At 37.7% G+C, this 20260-nt stretch overlaps 2 protein-coding genes across 6 annotated transcripts in view; one reads left to right on the top strand and one right to left on the bottom strand.

Annotated features, from left to right (window-relative positions):
- The window catches only part of LOC139629902 (MAM and LDL-receptor class A domain-containing protein 1), a 115584-nt gene that overhangs the window by 49376 nt on the left and 45948 nt on the right, over positions 1-20260 (bottom strand). The gene's annotated exons all lie outside the window — the stretch shown is intronic.
- LOC139629903 (macrophage mannose receptor 1-like) lies at positions 1388-19630 on the top strand. Its single transcript, XM_071492871.1, has 33 exons — positions 1388-2278; positions 2674-3033; positions 3474-3644; positions 3840-3995; positions 5552-5674; positions 6364-6501; positions 6633-6812; positions 7266-7420; positions 8111-8224; positions 8403-8518; positions 8688-8836; positions 8929-9128; positions 9699-9820; positions 10181-10253; positions 10374-10527; positions 10720-10758; positions 12057-12220; positions 12328-12389; positions 13329-13429; positions 13771-13913; positions 14169-14274; positions 14636-14760; positions 14895-14936; positions 15073-15120; positions 15240-15281; positions 15686-15788; positions 16208-16440; positions 17142-17307; positions 17572-17739; positions 17821-17937; positions 18094-18252; positions 18781-18810; positions 18906-19630. The coding sequence occupies exons 1-33, from the start codon at positions 2083-2085 to the stop codon at positions 19154-19156; spliced, it is 4506 nt and encodes a 1501-aa protein (XP_071348972.1). The 5' UTR covers positions 1388-2082; the 3' UTR covers positions 19157-19630.

The raw sequence follows: 20260 nt of genomic DNA, 5'->3' as shown, positions 1-20260 counted from the left end.
TTATTTGAGTGCCCAAATCCATGGCATGTACACTTGACAATGCAAAAATAATAAAGACTATGTAAGTGTTTGACATCTCAATTTACTTGTCACGACTGAGGAAAATATTTGTGTTGATAACATAATGAGTTGACTCCATGTGCAATATTGTAACCATCAGTTTTTAACTGCTACATTTTTACTTATTGTTTTTATTTATTATTTAATATCTATTACTGTGTGAAATATGTACAGATGAATGTGTGGAGGGTGTGTTTTTAACTTTTGGCACCTTACAAGAATAGAACTCATAATGTCATTGTATGGTTTTTAACGAGACAATGGCAATAAAGGCATTCTTCTTCGTCTAAGTAGTGAATGAGTGAATGAGTGAATGAGTGCTTTTTGACATTGTCCGATTGGGAATCTATATTAAAAGTAAGATGCAAGTGGATCTAAAGTGCTACTGAAGCATTTGGTCTGTTCAATATACACAAACTCCAACCTCCAGTCAGTCATCCCTGTTGGTTTATGGGAAACTTGGAAGTGTAGGCTTACCATCCTATCCAGTTTGTAGGTAATATAATGTCCCTTTGTCACTGGACTCTCTTTACATGAAGGACTACAATGTTTTTTTACTGTATCATCCTTGACATTTTTGCAGCTGTCAAATAAAGAAAAAACACTTATTTTCTTAAAAGTAACTGATTCCTCTGTTCTTCTATCTTCATTAAAAATGTAATATCCCTGTTTGGATAAAGAACTGTTTTCTGACTGTTTCTTGTCCGATCTTCCACCCTTTCTACTATATTTGAACTTTCTGTTGAAACATGTATTTCTAACTCCCAGTCCATTATTTCCATTCTACCTTATTCAAAAGATCAAAAGATATAGCATTGGTCTTGTTTTACAGATTTTTCATAATTACTGATGTTTTCAGTGTTCTGATTTATTTGGGATTAGTTGTTGACAATCTGCGTCTGCAATGAAATTGTTTCATACTGTGAGTTATATGCCTGATGTTGAGGAAAAGAAAACTCTAGTCTAGTTCCAAGTTTGCTGTGGTGGTGTAAGTTTATTGGAGTTCCAGGTCATGGTGAGCCTACCGACACAGAGTGGGTCTGGTATCAGGCACTGCTCCAGAATGCAGGGCCAGGGAACAGATATACCCTGTCCCCAGGTGTGGTCACAGGCAGTTCATGAATGGATCGTATAGTGGATGTGTATTGGTTAGTCATGAGCAACAGGTAACTGTCTTACAAGAGGGTGAACTCAGTAGGGGGGCAGGGATGGCTCCCAGACAAGGTCAGAGACAAAGAAACAAAAGGACAAAGGCTTGACACTCAGGTAGTATGATCAAGGCTCTGGTCAGCAGGGGGGGGGGACGGGGAGGGTAGACAAAGGAGTATGATCAGGAGACTCTGACCAGCAGGGGAGGGGAAATGGGAGGGAGCAACATTTGGTTGGGATTGCCCCAGACGTGTAATGGCAAATGTCCCTTCAAAGAAAATGTATGTTGCATATGTAGATTTTCTTCTTCACTGACAAACATCTATGACCAAAATGTTGTATTTTCCATAGACTAAGAGCTGATAGTGTGTAGGAATTTGAGCTTTCTGTACGATTTCATTTTTACTGTGTCTCTGTCCAGTGTGTGTGCATTTGACAGCAATGAATTTAATTTGAAATAAATTTGGGAATTAATAATATCAGGGAAAACTGTTGGTTAGTTTAATGTGTTTCTGAATAAAAAATCTAAATCTGTTTTTTTTTTTGTTTGTTTGTTTCTTTGTTGTTGTTTTTTTTTTTTTAGACATACAATATCTTTCACATTGGTTCATGTGTTGTACTAGCACTTGCACTTCCTGTTTCCCACCAACTGCTTATCATGAAATGACCCACATCGACTTAGGAAATGTAGCAATGTGTATGTATATTAAGTTCCTGGCTAAGGAGAGTGCATTACAGTGAAACAGCTCTGGGTGCAACATCAGCATTTGGGTTTAGCAAAACTTCCCCCCTTGTACATGTGAAATAAAATATTGACATGTCTGACTCAAAAGGCTGATTCATTAAAAATAAATCAAAAAAAGGTGTGACAACATGATGTGGCAGGATGTGTGTGTACTATTTAAATTCTCTTCTTCCCCCATTATTAACACAAGTCTCAAATTCTCTGCAAACAATGCATGGATAAAGTCTTTGGCTTTAAAAAAATTCATAAAAATGCGGACAATCAAGATAACCTGTACAACCTTGGTGCTCATCATCCAAATGTTACAATGTTTGGCATCAAATGGTACAGTATTAGGACTTTTTAAGCTTTTTGTAAGATTTTTAGAGACTATGTACAGTACATTATGCATATTGCATGATATATCTTGACTGTGTACTTCACTATGAGTCAGAGTGGTACCTGTGCTACTTTATTATTGTAGCGTTTTTTACAATTCAACATTAATTACAATATTGGGACTATAAAGATAAGAACCCTGTTTGGTTATTAATGTTGTGTGTATTCTGTGAATATCTGTCACTACTGTCCATATAATATAACATATTATAATATAACATATAATATAATGTAAATTAGACCTAGCAACTCCACTGACTGTTGCTTAGAGGGTTTTCTGATTTCTTCTGCATTGCCTTACAAACAGAACTTTGTATTGATTATTTGCATTTTCTCTACAGATTTACCTTTTCAACTGAATAACAAGGCCACTGGTTTTTGTTTGGTTAAAATAAACAATTTTCTTTGCATTGACATACGCTGGACAACTGGTGACCGACTTCTGGTTCCCATGAGGAAAAAGTGCCTGGGAGTCCAGGGGAAAAGTGTGGGAAGTGAAATAAGCCTCTACGATTGTGATGAAAAAAGTGAACTCCAAATGTGGGAATGCAGGAATGAAACAGTGCTCGCCCTCAAAGGCCAAGAGCTTTACATTCAGCTCATTGCAGATAACACAGCAGTTCTCTCCAAAACAATAGGACCCAATAACTACCTCACAATTTCAGGGACGTCCAGTGGTGCTTGCACAAGAACAAACAGAGGTACAGTACACTAACTCATAATCTTTTTTATGGAACTTTAAGTTCAAAACTGGAATGATTAATACAATTTAGAGATTATATTTCAAATATCTTATATCATGTCAGATACAAAATCTTTTAGGAGATTTACAGTGTATGTTAGCTTCAGCTAGCAGGAAGCAAACTGTTACTCATGTATTTGAATTTACTATGCCTGTGCCATATATTCATAATTTTTAGGTAAATCTTCTGGTGAATTATTTTTTTTGTCAATTTGGGAAAAGGGAATTTAGGAAAACAGACTTATTCAAAGGATTCCATTCCACATTTTCACACTTTACCATCATAGGTTGTGAGGTGATGTGTCACATATTCTTATAAAATATTAATTACTACAAGTACAACTTTTCTGAAACTAACATTCCTTCCTATGTTCTTTTGGCCTTGTTTGGGTCTCTCAGAGCTTTACACCACTGGAGGGAATGCATATGGTAGGACCTGCATGTTTCCCTTCCTGTACAAAAACAAATGGTACTCAGACTGCACTACGTTTGACTCCTCGGAAAACCGTTTGTGGTGTGCAGTTGAAACAAAATATGAACATGAACTCTGGGGCTACTGCCCAACTAACTGTAAGTACTGCCTTTGAGAAATAAAGTTTAATTATACTGCAGTGAATGAAGAGTATATTTACAGTGTGCATTCTTTTAAATGTACGCAGATGTGAAGGCTTTTAGGATATCAGTATCAAGGAGGCATAAATGTACAATTGCGGTTACATGAAAAAAATACTACATTCCTGAATGCATCTCTATGGTATTTCACAGCCAAAGAACACTGGAACAAACACATCACAACAGGAGCCTATTACCAGCTCAACACAGAGTCAGCTCTTTCTTGGCCCCAGGCTGAGGCCAGCTGCAAACAGCAGGGCGCCTCCCTGCTCAGTATCACCGATCCCCATGAGCAGGCTTATGTCACAGGTAGGGTGACACTGACTCTATATTTAGTGTATTGATAAAGGGAGCATGCATTTGGAATGAGCAGTATTTGGTACCTACCAATAGCATTCGTCATTCATCATTTCTTCCATATAATGTATGAAAGTGTCTACTTTAATCAACAGCTACTTCATTAATGTTATTAGTTATTAGTTTCCTGTTTAGTTTCTCATTAAAATATAGTTGTAATACATTCTTCAATGCACTGTTTGTATATACACTCACCAGCCACTTTATTAGGTACACCTTGCTAGTACTGGGTTGGACCCCGTTTTGCCTTCAGAACTGCCTTAATTCCTTGTGGCATAGATTCAACAAGGTGCTGGAAACATTCCTCCGAGATTTTGGTCCATATTGACATGATAGCATCATTTGCTGGCTGCACATCCATGATGTGAATCTCACGTTCCACCACATCCCGAAGGTGCTCTATTGGCTTGAGATCTGGTGACTTAGGGGCCATTTGAGTACAGTGAATATTATCATGTTGATGAAACCAGTATGAGATGATTTGAGCTTTGTGACATGGCGCGTTATCCTGCTGGAAGCAGCCATCAGAAGATGGGTACATTGTGGTCATAAAAGAATGGACATGGTCACCAACAGTACTCCGCTAGGCTGTGGAGTTTAAATGATGCTCAGTTGGTACTAAGGACCCCAAAGTGTGCCAAGAAAATATCCCCTACACCATTACACCACCACCAGGCTGAACTGTTGATACAGGGCAGGATGGATCCAAGCTTTCACGTTGTTGACACCTAATTCAGACCCTACCATCCAAATGTCGCGCAGATATTGAGACTGATCAGACCAGGCAACGTTTCTCCAATCTTGTGTTGTCCAATTTGGGGAGCCTGTGCGAATTGTAGCCTCAGTTTCCTGTTCTTAGCTGACAGGAGTGGCACCCAGTGTGGTCTTCTGCTGCTGTACCCCATTTGCCTGAAGGTTCAACGTGTTGTGCCTTCAGAGATGCTCTTCTGCATACCTTGGTTGTAATGAGTGGTTACTTGAGTTACAGTTGACTTCCTTTCAGTTCAAAGCAGTCTGACCATTCTGCTCTGACCTCTAGCATCAACAAGGCATTTTGGCCCAGAGAACTGCCACTTACTGGATATTTTCTCTGTTTCGGACCATTCTTGAACCCTAGAGATGTTTGTGCAGGAAAATCTAAATAGATTATTAGATCTAAATAGATGCAGTTTCTGAAATACTCAGACTAGCCCATCTGGCACCAACAACCGTGCTACGTTCAAAGTCACTTAAATCCCCTTTCTTCCACATTCTGATGCATGGTTTGAACTTTAGCAGGTCGTCTTGACCATGTCTACATGCCTAAATGCATTGAGTTACATGTGATTGGCTATTTAGATATTTGCGTTAGGACTTGAACAGGTGGACCTAATAAAGTGGCCAGTGAGTGTATGTTAAAATGAAGACATGGATACTCTGCTATTATGACAAGTTTTAAGAAATCTTGTTCATTATTTTCATAATTTTTCATTTTCCATGCTTTTTAAAAAAAAAATACACACTCACAGCGCTACTAGAAACGGGAGGCGGAAGACGAGGGGGCAAGCTTTGGAATGGACTAACCCTGGATCCAGAACATGGTTGGCAGTGGTCTAACGGGAAGCCTTACCGTTATCTGAATTGGGACTCAGGTAGGTTTCACTTCAGTACATTTTGTCGCTACTCCTAAGGTAAACTGAATATTTAATTTGTTCCATCTGTCTTGTACTTTCTACCTTATACACACCATGTTGCCATCTAGTTAAGGAATTGATATTACAGTGAATGAAAAGATGACTCACAGTCCCAAGAAACTTGACTGGAGAGGAAATGAGGAAAGTGTTTTTAAAGAAGAAAAAATGAAAACTATGACCTGGCCGAGCTTGTCCTCTGAAGTGGACAGTGGAAAGTAGAGTATTTTACATATAGACATATATCGACCTTTCATGATGGTCAAACACTTGTGTTTCAAATTAATTGGCATCATTCTTCTTGGGATATGGCTAAAAACAAAACTGTAGCAAAAAGACTAGAATTGTAATTACTTAACGTTTTAGTTATTGTGACCAGGGTTGTATACAGTTTTGTTGCACTGTAAATAAGGGCAAACTCAGTTTTAGTCAGATTGTTTTATTCCTACTTTTCCTGTTTCAATTTTTCTATTGTTGTCTCAACTGGCAATACCAGTAACTTTGCTATTTATATTGCAATTCTTATTTAGGCCTAGTGATATCATTTGATAGCATTATAATTTGTTTAAGTGTTAAAAGTAAAATTAGTGTAAAGTTGAATTTGTGGAGTCTTTGCTATCATGTAAACTTTAACTCTTGTCTTGTTTTAGGACATCCACTGCCTAATCCAGGACAAAACTGTGCAATTGTTGATGGTGCTGTACAGTACTCCTGGCAAAGTTCAACATGCACCAAGAAACTGGGATACATCTGCTACAGTGATGGAGCTGTGGCTCCTCCTACTGAAGGTAAAGAAAAGACCTATTGTATTTTCGTGGAGCCATACCCAATAAAGTTTGTGTATTACTATTTTGTCTTCAGTTCATTTTATAGTATCTGTCACTCAGCCTTTGTATTTATTTCTTCTTTTCCTGATCAGCTGTTGAGACGGGATTTTGTTCAAGCCCTTGGATTCCCTACAATGGTCACTGCTTCTACCTTAATCGTACTCAGAAAACATGGTCTGATGCTCAGAAAGTGTGCCGCAAGGAAGGAGGGGACTTAGTCAGCATCCGCAATGTGGAAGACCAAAGCTTTGTCATCTCTCAACTTGGATTTGGTGAGTGAAGACAATAAAACAAAGGGTCGCTGGAAAGAAGTCTTTACAACAAACAGCAAACCTTTGGGTAGAAAGGGCTTTCTTGTGGTGCCAACCCATAATCTGGCCCTCTAGTTGTTACTTACACACCTGATGTTGACACATATCAGTCTTGTTTTTAATTCCCTAGCATTGAATATCAATATTTGTTGTTCTACAACATGGCTGTGTTCCTTCATGTTTTTGGGGAGGGCTAAATTCCTTCTTTGGTAGAGCCTTTAGACCAATAAGAGTTACAACAGTACTTATCAATGTTACACACAGACCTATAGCCCTGTAAGCCTCCACATCCCACAGCAATGATGACCAACAATAGTCTACAACTGACAACACAGTCAGTGCTAACGAACAACTGTGCCACAGGAAATTATACGTAGATTGGTTGACAGAAATATAATTTTTCTATGTCTGCAGCATCCACTGATGAGCTTTGGATTGGACTGAATGACAGGAAGACAGAAGGGCTGTTTGACTGGATTGACCACGCTACTGTCAGTTTCACAAGCTGGGAATTTGGGAAACCTGCTGTGTTCACAGATCAAGAAGACTGTGTTCTCATCAGGGGAGAGGTAAGGTGCATCATGTGGGTATAGTAAACATCCTAGCTTCTTGTAAAAGTATCATTATTTGTCCAGTAATGAAAACTGACCTGCTTCGGTCAACAAAACAGAAAAGTGTGTAGCTTTGAAACACACTTTAGTTCGCTGCATACTGTGATACTGCAGACAACAGTGTGATTCAAACTATGTGGCAACAATCTGGGGCAGGCCCTTTCCTGTTTCAACTAAATAATGCCCCCTTGTACAAAGCAATCAAAAAGGCATGGAAGAACTGGCTTGCACAATGACCTGACATCAGCCCCACTGAACTGCAGTGCCAAATGTGAGTTAAGTCTTAGCACCCATCATCAGTGGTTGACCTCACTAACAGTCTCATGAATGGCAACAAATCCCTGAATTCAGGTTGCAAGGTATTGCAGAGAGTCTTCCTAGAAGAGGAACAACTGTTATACTAGCATTTTAATACCCATGGTTTTGGAATGAGATACTCAACAATCACAAACATGTGTAACATTTGGGTCCACATATTTCTGGCCATACAATCTACTGTACATGTTTATATCTATGCTAATGAATTTGAACAGATTGCAGACTATGGGATTTTTGTTTGATGGCATACTGTACATTGTGGTTTGCCTGAGTGTCAGTACACGAAATTTCCACACAGATTGACTTTTTATGGCATTTTTTTTTTTGCAGAATGGGAACTGGGCTGACCGTGTGTGTGGGGAGAAACATGGCTTCATCTGTATGAAGACAAGTGCCTCTGAACCTACGGGAGATGAAGTGGAGCAGAATACAGGCTGCAAAACTGTGTGTGAACAATTAATGATATGATAATAAGCAATGATCAATGATAATAAGCCACCCCATATAATCCCTGAAGATACAAAACATTAAGCTGTGTTAGATATTGCTACCCCATAATGATGACACATACTAAAATATGACACCAAGCTAATGTATTCCTACAATTGTTTTCTGACTCCAGGGTTGGAAAAGACATGGCTCCTACTGCTACTTTGTAGGGACAGAGACAAAGACGTTCGATGAAGCAAAAGACGACTGCAAGAGCTCAGATTCCTACTTGGCAGATGTTTCAACTGGGTAAAAGCATTTGTTTTGACTCCAAACATTTTGAACTTACTAAACATGAGCATGCTAGAGTTTAGGGGTTCAGATGTAACTCAAATAAAAAAAAACAACTGCACTTTTGTGATTGATCATTCACTGATATGATAAATCTTGTCATTTTACTTGTGCAAAATATTTCCAGGGTGGACAACGCATTCCTTGTGAGCTTAGTTGGCTTAAGACCAGAGAAGTACTTCTGGCTGGGACTCTCAAACCAGAAAGACATTGATCGCTTTCTGTGGACCAACACAGACTCAGTGAGGTTTACTCACTGGAACACTGGAATGCCAGGTTAGGAAAAAAAATGGAACCTCCCTCTGTAAGATATGTACAAAAGTGGCTTCACCACTAAAAATTGATATTTTGTCCCTTGACAACATAAGGTCACAATCAAGGCTGTGTTGCCATGACAAGTGGTTTTTTTGCTGGCCTCTGGGATGTGCTGCCCTGCACCAATAAGGAGAAGTACATTTGCAAACACCTGGCAGAGGGGGCAGTTTTAACCCCTGCCCCACCAACTGTTACCCCATTGAAGTGTGCGGATGGTTGGACTCAATTGGTTTCAGGAAGATCCTGCTACATGGTAAGATTCAATGCAGCTTAACACAAGTGAAACATGACACCTGTTATACCTCAAATAACTGCCACCCATGACAAGTCTCCCATGCCACCCTGGGGAGACGCACTGAATGGTTTGCAAATCTCTGGTTTGCCAAATATTCACTGGTTCCAGCTTTTCAGATTTTTGCTGTTTCTTCCTGGTTTTTGAACAGTTGGTTAGACAAAATAAGATGTCTAAAATTGTCAACATTGGCTTTAAGGAATTGTGAGGCATCTCTCTTGCTTAATTGATCAATTGAGAAATTAATCTTCAAATTAATTGATAATGAAAACAGTTGCTACTGACATCTGTAAAAATGTCCCATTTTAAGCTCACACACTGGAAGGAGGAAAACAGACCACACAGCCTAACAAACAACAAAACACAACCAGAATTGCAACAATGCAACAAACCAAAATCTTTAAAATATCCTCTATTCTATATCTTATATTCTATATCTATTTGGAGGCATTAATGTTCCTTTAAATGATACATTAAGGTTAAAGAGACACTACCAACCATTAATCACAGACTTCTTGCCTTGTGGTTTAGGTGTTTCCTGGGCCCTCTTCAAGCAAGATGACCTGGTATGAGGCCAGAGATTACTGCAGGGCCATTGGAGGAGACCTGCTCAGCATCCACAGCACTGCTGAGCTTCAAAAACTACAACAAAGGTACAGTATATCCTGGTCTCATTTAATTAGAGCAGCATTAGAAAATATTTTCTGTAAAAATGCACCATTCTTTTCTAAATCTAAATTACACCATTCTCATTCCTTCCAGATGCTCTAAATTTATCATGACTGTCAAAATAAATATTAGGTTTTAAGTATACTTATGTTTGTGTATAGTAAAGATCACAGAGAAATTACAAATTAAGATTCATGGGATTAAAAAATTACAAAACTCGCTGCAGCAAAATGTAAAGGTTGGCTATTGTCCAAGAGAGCACTAGGAAAGTGCTTCAACAGATAACTATAAAATGTATTACTGGCTTCAAATTTAAATAATTAATATGACTTTGTCCATTATAGATATGGGACATATTGGATTGGACTCAGTGCCCCTGACCCAATCACTGGTTACGTATGGAGTGATGGATCTCCAGTGAGTTAACAGTATTCTCTTTCTTCAGTGGCTGAGTTCATCAGTTTCTGTTTATGTGACTCAGTTGCATGAAAAAATCCAATGATCATTTTATGATTTATTATTTGCTTTTGTTTACAGGTAAATTTCCAACACTGGGAGGATGGAGAGCCAAACAATAAAAATAATGTGGAATCTTGTGCTGAATTCAGGCCATATAGGTGGGACACAATTGGAACTTGGAATGATGTGCAGTGTGAGAAGTACAATGAATGGATCTGTCAGATCCGTGCAGGTAAAGCATGGTCATTTGGTTACCTATGTTAGAAAAACATGTCATTCTCTGGTAACATTTGTTGTTGAGTAAGTTGAGTGACTGTAAATTGGGTGTTTTCAGCAATGTCTTTTTCATGCTTTCAGATATACACAATTTCAATGCCAAGCTACCCACTACCTCCTCAATACACTGCTGTCTATGTCCTTACAGGAATGACTCCAAAACCGCCTCCAGAGCCTGTCACTCCTGGTAAGTGGGCTGCTATGCACAAGTATGAGACAATTACATGACTTTTGAAGTAAATAAATTCCACTACATCATCCAGATACAATCTGAGAAATAATGCGTCCTACATGCTCTCTTATGGCCCCTCTCAAAAGAAAATGCATATTTTGTGATTGCCGGTTTCATCACAACACCCTGCATCTGTACTTGTACTGTTTTGTTTCATTTTGTTTGCACATAGCTTATCAAATCAATTCTTCATAAGTTGTATTTCCATAAAGCAGCAACTATGACCATTCTATCACTGGCTGATGGTGACACTAACAACCATACAGTAGCCTGAAACTCAAAACAAACCCTCAGACTTTAAACTCTCTAGCTAATATCTCCCTATTTACAGACATGAACACATTCTATGTTGCACTGTCTCTTGCTGAGCAAGCTACCAATAGCTTGTTCAGCGCTGTGATAATATCTTTTTGCAGGCTAGATACTGTACTGTAGATAGTCACCTGTAGTGCTTAAAACAAAATATTAACAATCATTTGACAGTTATTGGCTGCATAATGAGATTAATTTCTGCTTTCAGTTGGTTTAAATTCCATTTCTTGAAGTGGATTACCATTTTCAAAAGACTTAAATTTTATTAGTTAAACTTATATTCTATTAGTTTCCTGTTATATCCTATCTCACATTTTTTTTTGTATCCAGCTTAACATTTTGAATTTTTTACTTCTACTTCTATTTATTTACTTCTGGCAGCATCTAGCCATGATTTTTTATGTTTATTTGGGGTGAGAGGAATTTCCAACAATAGTGTCTCTGTCTGTGGCTCTTGTTGTGCGGTGTCTGCTCTGCCATTGATAAAACACTGATATTCCTGCGCAATGCAAGATTTGATTAGTTGCATTGGAATACAGTTTTCATCTATTTAAACTGCTACCATAACACTATCCTGTCAAGTGAACGAAACCTAGGGGGCGCCATCATGAAACCAAAAAAATAAAATGTATAATTTCTTTGTCGTGATTTCTGAGAACACAGGACAAGTGATTTCCAGAGCAGACCTGTGTGCTATAGCGGGAGAAAAATGCTATTCAGTTTCAACTGGAATTCAAGTATGATCAATTGGTGACATTCCCATGCTGCAGCTGTTACATTGCTGTGGGCTGGGCCTCATTTCATTTTTAGTATTGCACAGTAGCTACATGTCTAAATTAAAACAGCTTTAAGACTCCATGCTGAGAGCAACTGGGGAAATACAGACATAGAAATTACATATATACTGAAGTTCTATTTTTATATTTCCAAAACGTTTACAGACCACAATAAGACCTCAGATGGGTGGCTGGAAAGGAATGGGACTCAGTATTATATTAATGAAAATAGGATGGCCATGGAGGATGCTCGTCACTTCTGCAAACAGAGGCATGGGGATTTGGTAACAATATACAGTGAAGCTGAAAGTGTCTTTTTATGGAAACAGGTGAGCAGTAACATATATACTGCATTATTTACATGACTTTTAACTACAGAAGTAACTAAAATATGAGAATGACTGGTTTTACCATTTTCGTCTGTCTCTTTGTGTAGATATCCAGGCTGTATGGGTTTTTCTGGATAGGCCTGACTGTAGATCTTGATGAAACATATGAGTGAGTATGAAATAAATACTGATTAATAAATATGAAAGAACTAATTTACTTTATACTTAAGTAATTTCAAAGTTGCATTATTGTGTCAACTGGAAATACCGTGGCACATCTGGTATTTGGTTGTCCTTGAAGTAGAGGTATGTTGTTTTCTGGATCTGAGAAAAGTGTTCAGTATTCTCATTTACACACTGGAAGTATTCACATTTTAAGAATCAGTGGCTTATCGTCCTTTTCTTGGTCTGGACATTTGGTTGATAGTATATCCACTAATATAAATGTCTTTGACAGGAAGGTACAGTATATAGCAGTGGTACTCAAACTTTTTCACATCAAGGACCTATAAGATGACAGATTAGACTGTGGACCCCCTTTTAATATGTTTTTTTCCCAGGGTCCCCAAGACTGCTTTTATTACAGAAAGTGTTTGAAAACCAATGATCAAAATAGTCACACATTCTGACACTGTGTTATTTATACATGGAATTTTAGTGAAAATAAATCATTCCCCCTTTTGCTGGCAAACCCAGGAACTCCCTCAAGGACTCCTGGGGGTCCCAGGACCCCACTTTGAGAACCACTGGTATTTAGAGTATATCGTCCTTGTTGTTAAAGTGTAATATTTTAGGAGTTACTCTTCTTGTGTTTGCACTATGAAATACAGAACAGAGTGGAGCTTCTTCTTTGACAAGCGCTAACGGCAGCGTATAGAGAGCACACTGATTGACAACAGCCCAGTTGAATTTATGCCTGACATCAAGTTACTGACAGAATTAAAATTAATTAAGCACAGTGTACAACTATTATTAGGTGGTATCTGAGACTTTTCATGGGTGGCAGCACCAGATGAGGAGCTGCAGCTGAATGTTTTTTGCGCCGCTTAGTTATATTTTCACATTGACTTCTTTTTATTACAAAATTTCAATTTTGTGTTACATTAAGGTGGATGGATGGTTCTCAAGTGGTGTTTGAAAGGTGGGATGAAGGTCAGCCTGATTTCAAGAATTATGATGAGAACTGTGCTGTCATGACGAGTGAGACTGGTGAGTAAACTACAATATGATTAACCTTCACTGACATACATGCAAATGATAAATTTAACATAGCATTAAACTTGTAATCCTTAAGATTTCAGTGCTGGTTGAATTAGAGACACCAATTTTTATCATGTCAACAGCAAGTGTGATTTTACACTATAACAAATGCTCATTCATTCTTAGGGTATGCATCTTAATCCAGCATGAGAAAATGTTAGAGATTTATGTGAAATGTTATGTGAAAATCTTAGAGATTAAAACTTTAACTCCATATTTGATCAAATCTAAATTGTATTGAGTGTTGACTATAATGTGTGTTGATTTTAATGTCTTGGATTGGTTCACAGGGTTCTGGCATGATTATAATTGTGGGTACGAGCACCGGTCCATTTGTAAACGTTTAGGCTCACCACGTGCCAACACCACTGTAGCACCCACAGTGCCCCCTAAAGGTAGCTGCCCAACCTATTGGAAAAAATTTAACTCCAAGGTTAGAGGTCATTTTTAACTTTTATAAATGAGTTCTGTTGAAGGTATAATAAAACCATTTATAGGACAGAATGAAATTTGAAGTGCTTGCAATGATATGAGCTTAAAAAACACTTTTTTGTCTATTGATGTTTTAGGGAACAATTATTCATGTAAAGCTCTTTAGAGATGTCACATTAAGTGGTTTTGAAATGTGGATACATGTACTATTCTTACAAGTAAAATGCTTGTCAATCAACTCCTTTCATTCATTTAGTGTTACTTCATCAATAACAACCTGAAATTAACGTGGGATGGAGCGAGGAAGCAATGCCAAAAAATGGGTGGAAACTTGGCCTCTATTGCCTCAAGAAATGTACAAGGTTTGTTTCACATATTTTTCCCCCCAATAAAATATTGACCAAACTTTGTAACTACTCCTTTTCAGTGTGCATGGACAGTTCCATTTAAAGCCTCCAATAGTGCTGTTCACTAAACCAGACCGAAGTGCTTTGAAATGAGTGACCAGACAATTCTACTATCACTTTTCAGATGTCTGTGCTCTTACTTATGAGGTTAACTGTGAATGTTACTAGTTTCTGTTGTTATCCAGTTTATAATAGAAACACATGTTAAAAATAGGTGCATCTCCAAGACTCACTGAGACAGCATAGTATGTTGTGTTTCTGGTGGAACCGGAGGGGGAAAAACTTTGTGCAAATAAATCATTGTTCAAATTTTCAGTATTTCTGACGGCTCAAATGGTGGAGGCACCTACTACAGACCTGTGGATTGGTTTTCGTACTCTCAATGGTCATCAATTCTACTGGACTGATGGGCAACCAAGGTCATATGTCAACTTGGCTAATGTAAGTGGAGACAATCAGAATTGTGTTTTACAATGTGAAACAAGTGGACTGTGTCGCACTCCTGATAATTTGTGTGTGTGTGTTTATAAAAATGTGACAGTTTGTTTCTCCACTGTCTCTTTTCTCAATTTCAGAGATTCTACAATAGTCGAATATTTCACAGATCGAGGATTTCGGTAACATTCAAATTTAACTTTACTTAAGGCATAGCTGTGTACAACAGTGTAATATGCATCAAGTAGACAGCTATGTACATTCACTATTGTGAAGAGTCAAGTTTGTGTTGTTTTGTAACTTTGGTTTACATTGTAGCATTTCCTTTATCATCGAAGATTGAGAAGATTAACTTCTGAACCAATGGTAAGTTTAACTGTAGATTTCAATTCCATTTATTATTTCATGACTTGAGAAATTACAGTACACTTTTTGTATTTGTGTTGTTTATAATCTTGTTTGTAATCTCTGCATTTACATTGCAGGATATCAGTTATCTTCTACAACATGAGTACAGCACTCAAACAGTAAGAACTTTAACTCTATAGAGGGCAATGCTGACATGATAGGGTGATGAATCTCATTGGGTTTGTTGAAGTTAGCTTGGAAAAAAGTAGCCTATGTGAAAACATGGTAAATTTAAATGTATAAAACATTTTGTTGGTAAGCCTTCCTCTTATTGGTCAGTTAATGCATTTTTAAAACTTCTCGCCCACCGTATGCTCCTCACAAAGTGACGACATTGCTTTTCTTAAAAGATTTTAACTTATCATGCAGCAGACCCACTGCTGAACACTGAACAAAACTACTGTATTTCTTCATATTGCCAGATTGACATGGGTCTATATATGAATGAGATGTCCATAATGGCAAACATTTCTATAAAGAGGCCAGCAATCATTTTTCAACCATTTCTTGATTTTCTCTCCAGGGAGACTGTGTTGTGATCAATCCCAATCCTCTCCTTGGTATTGGTAAATGGATACCTCAGTCCTGCAATGAAACCAATGGATTTATCTGTCTTCAAAATCCTGGTGAGCTGAGCTCATTTGATGGCATATTTATCCACTGGATATCCATTGGGTCCATAAGGATCCATAAGAATTTGTGTATATTACACACACACACACACACACACACACACACACACACACACACACACACAATTCTACCTGTAAGAACACGAATTGCACAACAGCAGTTGATAATTTGTGGAGTGACTCCTCAGTACTGTATTCAATATTTTGCAGCGATCAAAATTGCAATCAGTCAGAATTTGAAGATATGATATACAGAATTTTAAATACATGCATAGTGAAATGTAATAATTTTTAATAAGGTGAGTGAGCACTTGCATTCATACCGGGATACTAGAATTGAATGATAACTCTTAAGCCTCTCTGCAAAAGCTCTAACTGGAAAAACTAAACTTGTTAACATTCTCCACAAACAGACCCATCTCTCCCAGATTCCCCTGAACCAACCCTAACTACTGACTATGCCAAAATAATTAATGACTCCATCAGGGTTGTCACTCAACCAATGACCTGGGATGGAGCCAAAAAGCACTGTGAAGATGATGGTGGCAACCTGGCTAGCCTGCGAAATGAGTGGTCACAGGTCTATGTTGAGTGGATGGCTCAGACTCTCAACACTTCTCTGTGGATTGGACTGAACAAAATGCAGGTCTTTAAAATAGCAAACAGCACACCTAATGTATGTTTGTAATGTCAGACCATTGTAAAAATTCCTATCAAAAGGATTACTACTTCTGGCTACAATGAATACTCAGGGAAGATTTTAAACTAAAACAAATGGCAAATTGAAATTGTGAAAACGCATTTGTCTGTGGTTAGTTATAAAAACTCCTCATGAAGCAGTAGTGGTGTAATTAGATCCATAAGTGTCAACTATTACTGTAAAAAATCTCAAAACTTTTCATGAGGGGAGAAGCTAATGGCAGTATAGAGGTACACAGTAATCATATTTTTACAAACCTGAAAGTTACTGCTAATGTCAGCATGGCATGCTAACATGTTGATGTATAGGAGGTGTAATGTTTATCATATTCACCATCTTACTACATTTGCTAATTACAACCAAAGACAGCTTAGTTCTTATAGGAATGCCATTAGTTATGTAAGCAGGGCTGCACGACATATCATTTCAGCATCAAAATTCACACACACAAAACATGCGTTATCCAGATTTATCTGTCTGTACATCTTTGCAGTATATAGATAAATCTGTTGCTCGAGTTTGAGAGTTTTACTATCCTCCATGTCTTACCTTATCTTGTCTTCCAACTCTCAGATGAAGTATCAATTTGAACTTTGTTAGAAATGGTAGACAACATGGAAATTTTAATTTGATCTACCTTTTTTCAGACCAGTGGTTATTTCAGATATATTGATGGCTGGCACATGAAATTTAGTTCCTGGGGTCATGATGAACCAAGCAGGGACCGACCTTGTGTCTATGTAGACGTGGATGGAAAATGGAAGACCGCTCACTGCAATCGGACCATTAGCAGCATTTGTATGAAATCAACAGGTATGATCAATAACTGTCTAACATTAAATTCAAACAAATGAATTCATAACTAAATAAAAGACCACGTCGCATCGTATTAAAATTGATTACCCTATAAACATCAGGATACCTCTTGTGTTTATGTGTTTGAAACACTGTTTTAACATCAGATGGTTTTAAACACACTTCACATTTTCATCAGTGCTCAGAAATGTATTGTGGAAAAAAAGACTGTCTAGGTCAATGGACTGGATTTTAATCAATCATTCTCTCTCTTATTCACAGATGTGCCTCCAACAGAGTCAAGTGTTTTTCCAGGAGTTTGCCCTGAAGACCCAGATTCATTAAACATAGGCCAGAATTATTTCTGGCTACCATTTAAGGGTTATTGTTACATATTTTTCACAGAAGAAAAAGACTGGTCATCTGCAGCTGCTAGTTGTGTAAGACATGGTAAGAGTTTTCTTGTAATTTATTTTTAGGCAATAAAATGCCTGTAGCTTTCACTAAGGACTACTGTTTTGTTGTGCGAAGGTGGATCACTAGCCAGCATTGAAGATCCCTCTGAGCAAGAATTCATTCAAAGTAATGCAAGAAATTTTCAAGACAACCACCCCTCTTTCTGGATCGGCCTGTATAAAACTCACAAAGGTACCATTTTGTTTTGTGCTCTCATATGAAAAGAAAAACTGCGCTTGGTGAAAAATTAATGACATATACACATTTAAGGTTATTTTTAAATTTAAAAAAAAGAATCTGACATTAAAAGAAACTGGACAAGAAAAAAAACAATCTATGTGTCTCCAGAGAAGTGGTTGTGGTTAGACCACACAATCATGGACTACACTAACTGGGATGAATATCAACCTGCTTCTGGAAGCTATGGAGAGATTAGTGCTTCAGGTGGGACATGGAAGACGGGCGGACGGTGGTATTATAGACCATACATCTGCAAAACACCCAAAGGTAGAATAATTCTTCTTATCATTTTGATGTTTTTTTTTCATGTAGAGATCAGACAATACAATACATCTATCTTTTGAGATGACTGACTGTGTCACAGGCAAATACAGACTTTTCTGTCTTGTAATAAACATATACTGTAAGTGATCAGTAAGGTGTCCGGGACCAACTTCACTGTTTCAAATGGAACAATTAATTGTTACTCTGCTCATAAAGGTCGGGTTAATTAAGGTTATAAGTTCACAGACATTATTCAGGTTTGCAGTTGTGCACTCATAAGTGCTTTATGCTCCTAGTGGCTAACTTCACAGACCATTGTAGAAGTTGTCAAATATAAATGAAAAGAAAATAAAAAAAATTCTTGATATCATTGTCTGAACATCATGGGGCTTCTCAGATGCTGCTCCCATCTTCTGCTCCCATTTGTGAAGTAGGACAATTATCAGGCTAATATTGTGTGGTGTAATTTTGTTGTACTATTGTGAATTCATTAAAGTGTGTTATTTGTTTATGTTTACTTTCTTTCTCTAGTATTACCACCAAAGCCATCACCGTCAGCCAGTGAGAAACACTTTTTTTTTAATCTCATTTACTTCACTCAACATTGTGAATAAATTATTTTGACTGATCATCACCTACTTTTTAAAACTGTACAGGAACTGGATTTAATCCTCATCACAGTGGCCACATATCTTTGGTAGCTGTGCTGGTCATTGCTGGGATTGCCATGGGGGCAGTGATTGCCTTCTTCGTCTTTAAGAAGTCTAATCGTCGCCTGACCATCCCTGGCAGATTTACCGCCTTCGACAACCCACTGTTCTTCAGCAATGAGAAATCCCCACCTGATGTGGTCGACACTGGCATGAAGACAGAGGAAGTGGACCCTGAGCCGGTTGTAACTATGTGATTAAAAAAAAACAAAAACAAAAACAGAACTTAACGGGACAAGTACGTATCTGGAGCTCATGGTAACTGACTTTCTCATTTGCATGACCAATGATGAAGAGGAGTTTCAATAGACTTGGCAATGAATGGCTAAATCAGTTAAAGCAATTTATACTGTAGGATGTGTTATTTGGACTGATGGTTTGAAATAATTTCAATCAATGTACTAGGAAGAATTTAACATACTTTTTTACTTTATTACAACTGTTAGGACAGACCCATATGGAGGCTGTGTTCTATGTGAGAGACAAATAGAAACAAAGATAAAAAGATAAGGCTTCCTGAAGTGAGGCATCCCAGTGGCTCACCTGGAGCACATGCCTTTTGGGCTTAGTCCCTGCCCCAGCAGCCTGGGTTTGGGTCCAACCTGTTGCCCTTTACTGTGTCATTCTTCTAACTCTTTATCTGATCATTTTATAAGTAAATATAACTGAAATCACAACACAGTCTTTGTCTTTAATTTATGTTATTGGTAATTTTGTCAGACGCTGCAGTTATAAATTCAGAATGTGACCAAGTGGTCAGGCCATATAGTAGGCTTTGACCTAGTCTTGTTAGTGAATAACAGGATTAAGTAGCACATTTGCTGGGGATTATTTTCAGCAGCGGATTCATACACATTTGGTGTACTGATAGGTACAGGTGGGTTTATCTGAGGAAGACAGAAATTAACTACACTGGCAAGTTTTTTTTTTTTTTTGTGTGTTTTTTTTTAAATATTGAAGGAACATTTCACCCAGTGCAACAGGGTGACTGATTTTTTAGCAGTTTTGGACAACAGTAGAAGTATAACCCATATCGGGATCTGTAAATCAATTAATGGTGGTTATTTCATGGGATTTGTTGGATAATCTTGTTTATAAGCTTTGTTCTTTAAATACTGAGTAAGTACAAGACTGCTGTAAAATCAGTGACATTTCTAAACCTTTCACCTTTCCTGAGCTGTTTTACTCTATTATAACGATAAATATCACGTTCAGTCAAGGCACTTTAAATTATTCAGTTTTCACAAAATTGGCAATAGAGCTATTTGTAAGAGCCATAAAAATTCCTCTTTAGTGCTGAA

Source organism: Trachinotus anak, unplaced genomic scaffold (assembly GCF_046630095.1).
Source record: "Trachinotus anak isolate AG129_WGS33_773 ecotype Australia unplaced genomic scaffold, CSIRO_AGI_Tana_v1 ptg000012l, whole genome shotgun sequence".
In the NCBI taxonomy this organism is placed as follows: domain Eukaryota; kingdom Metazoa; phylum Chordata; class Actinopteri; order Carangiformes; family Carangidae; genus Trachinotus; species Trachinotus anak.
This window is presented reverse-complemented; position numbering and strand designations above follow the sequence as displayed.

Coding starts and splice junctions, on each gene's coding strand:
- LOC139629903 (XM_071492871.1), top strand. CDS start 2,083: ATGATGTGGCAGGATGTGTGTGTACTATTTAAATTCTCTTCTTCCCCC. Junction 8,225..8,402: donor AGAATACAGGCTGCAAAACT/GTGTGTGAACAA, acceptor TTCTGACTCCAG/GGTTGGAAAAGACATGGCTC. Junction 15,789..16,207: donor TATCTGTCTTCAAAATCCTG/GTGAGCTGAGCT, acceptor CTCCACAAACAG/ACCCATCTCTCCCAGATTCC.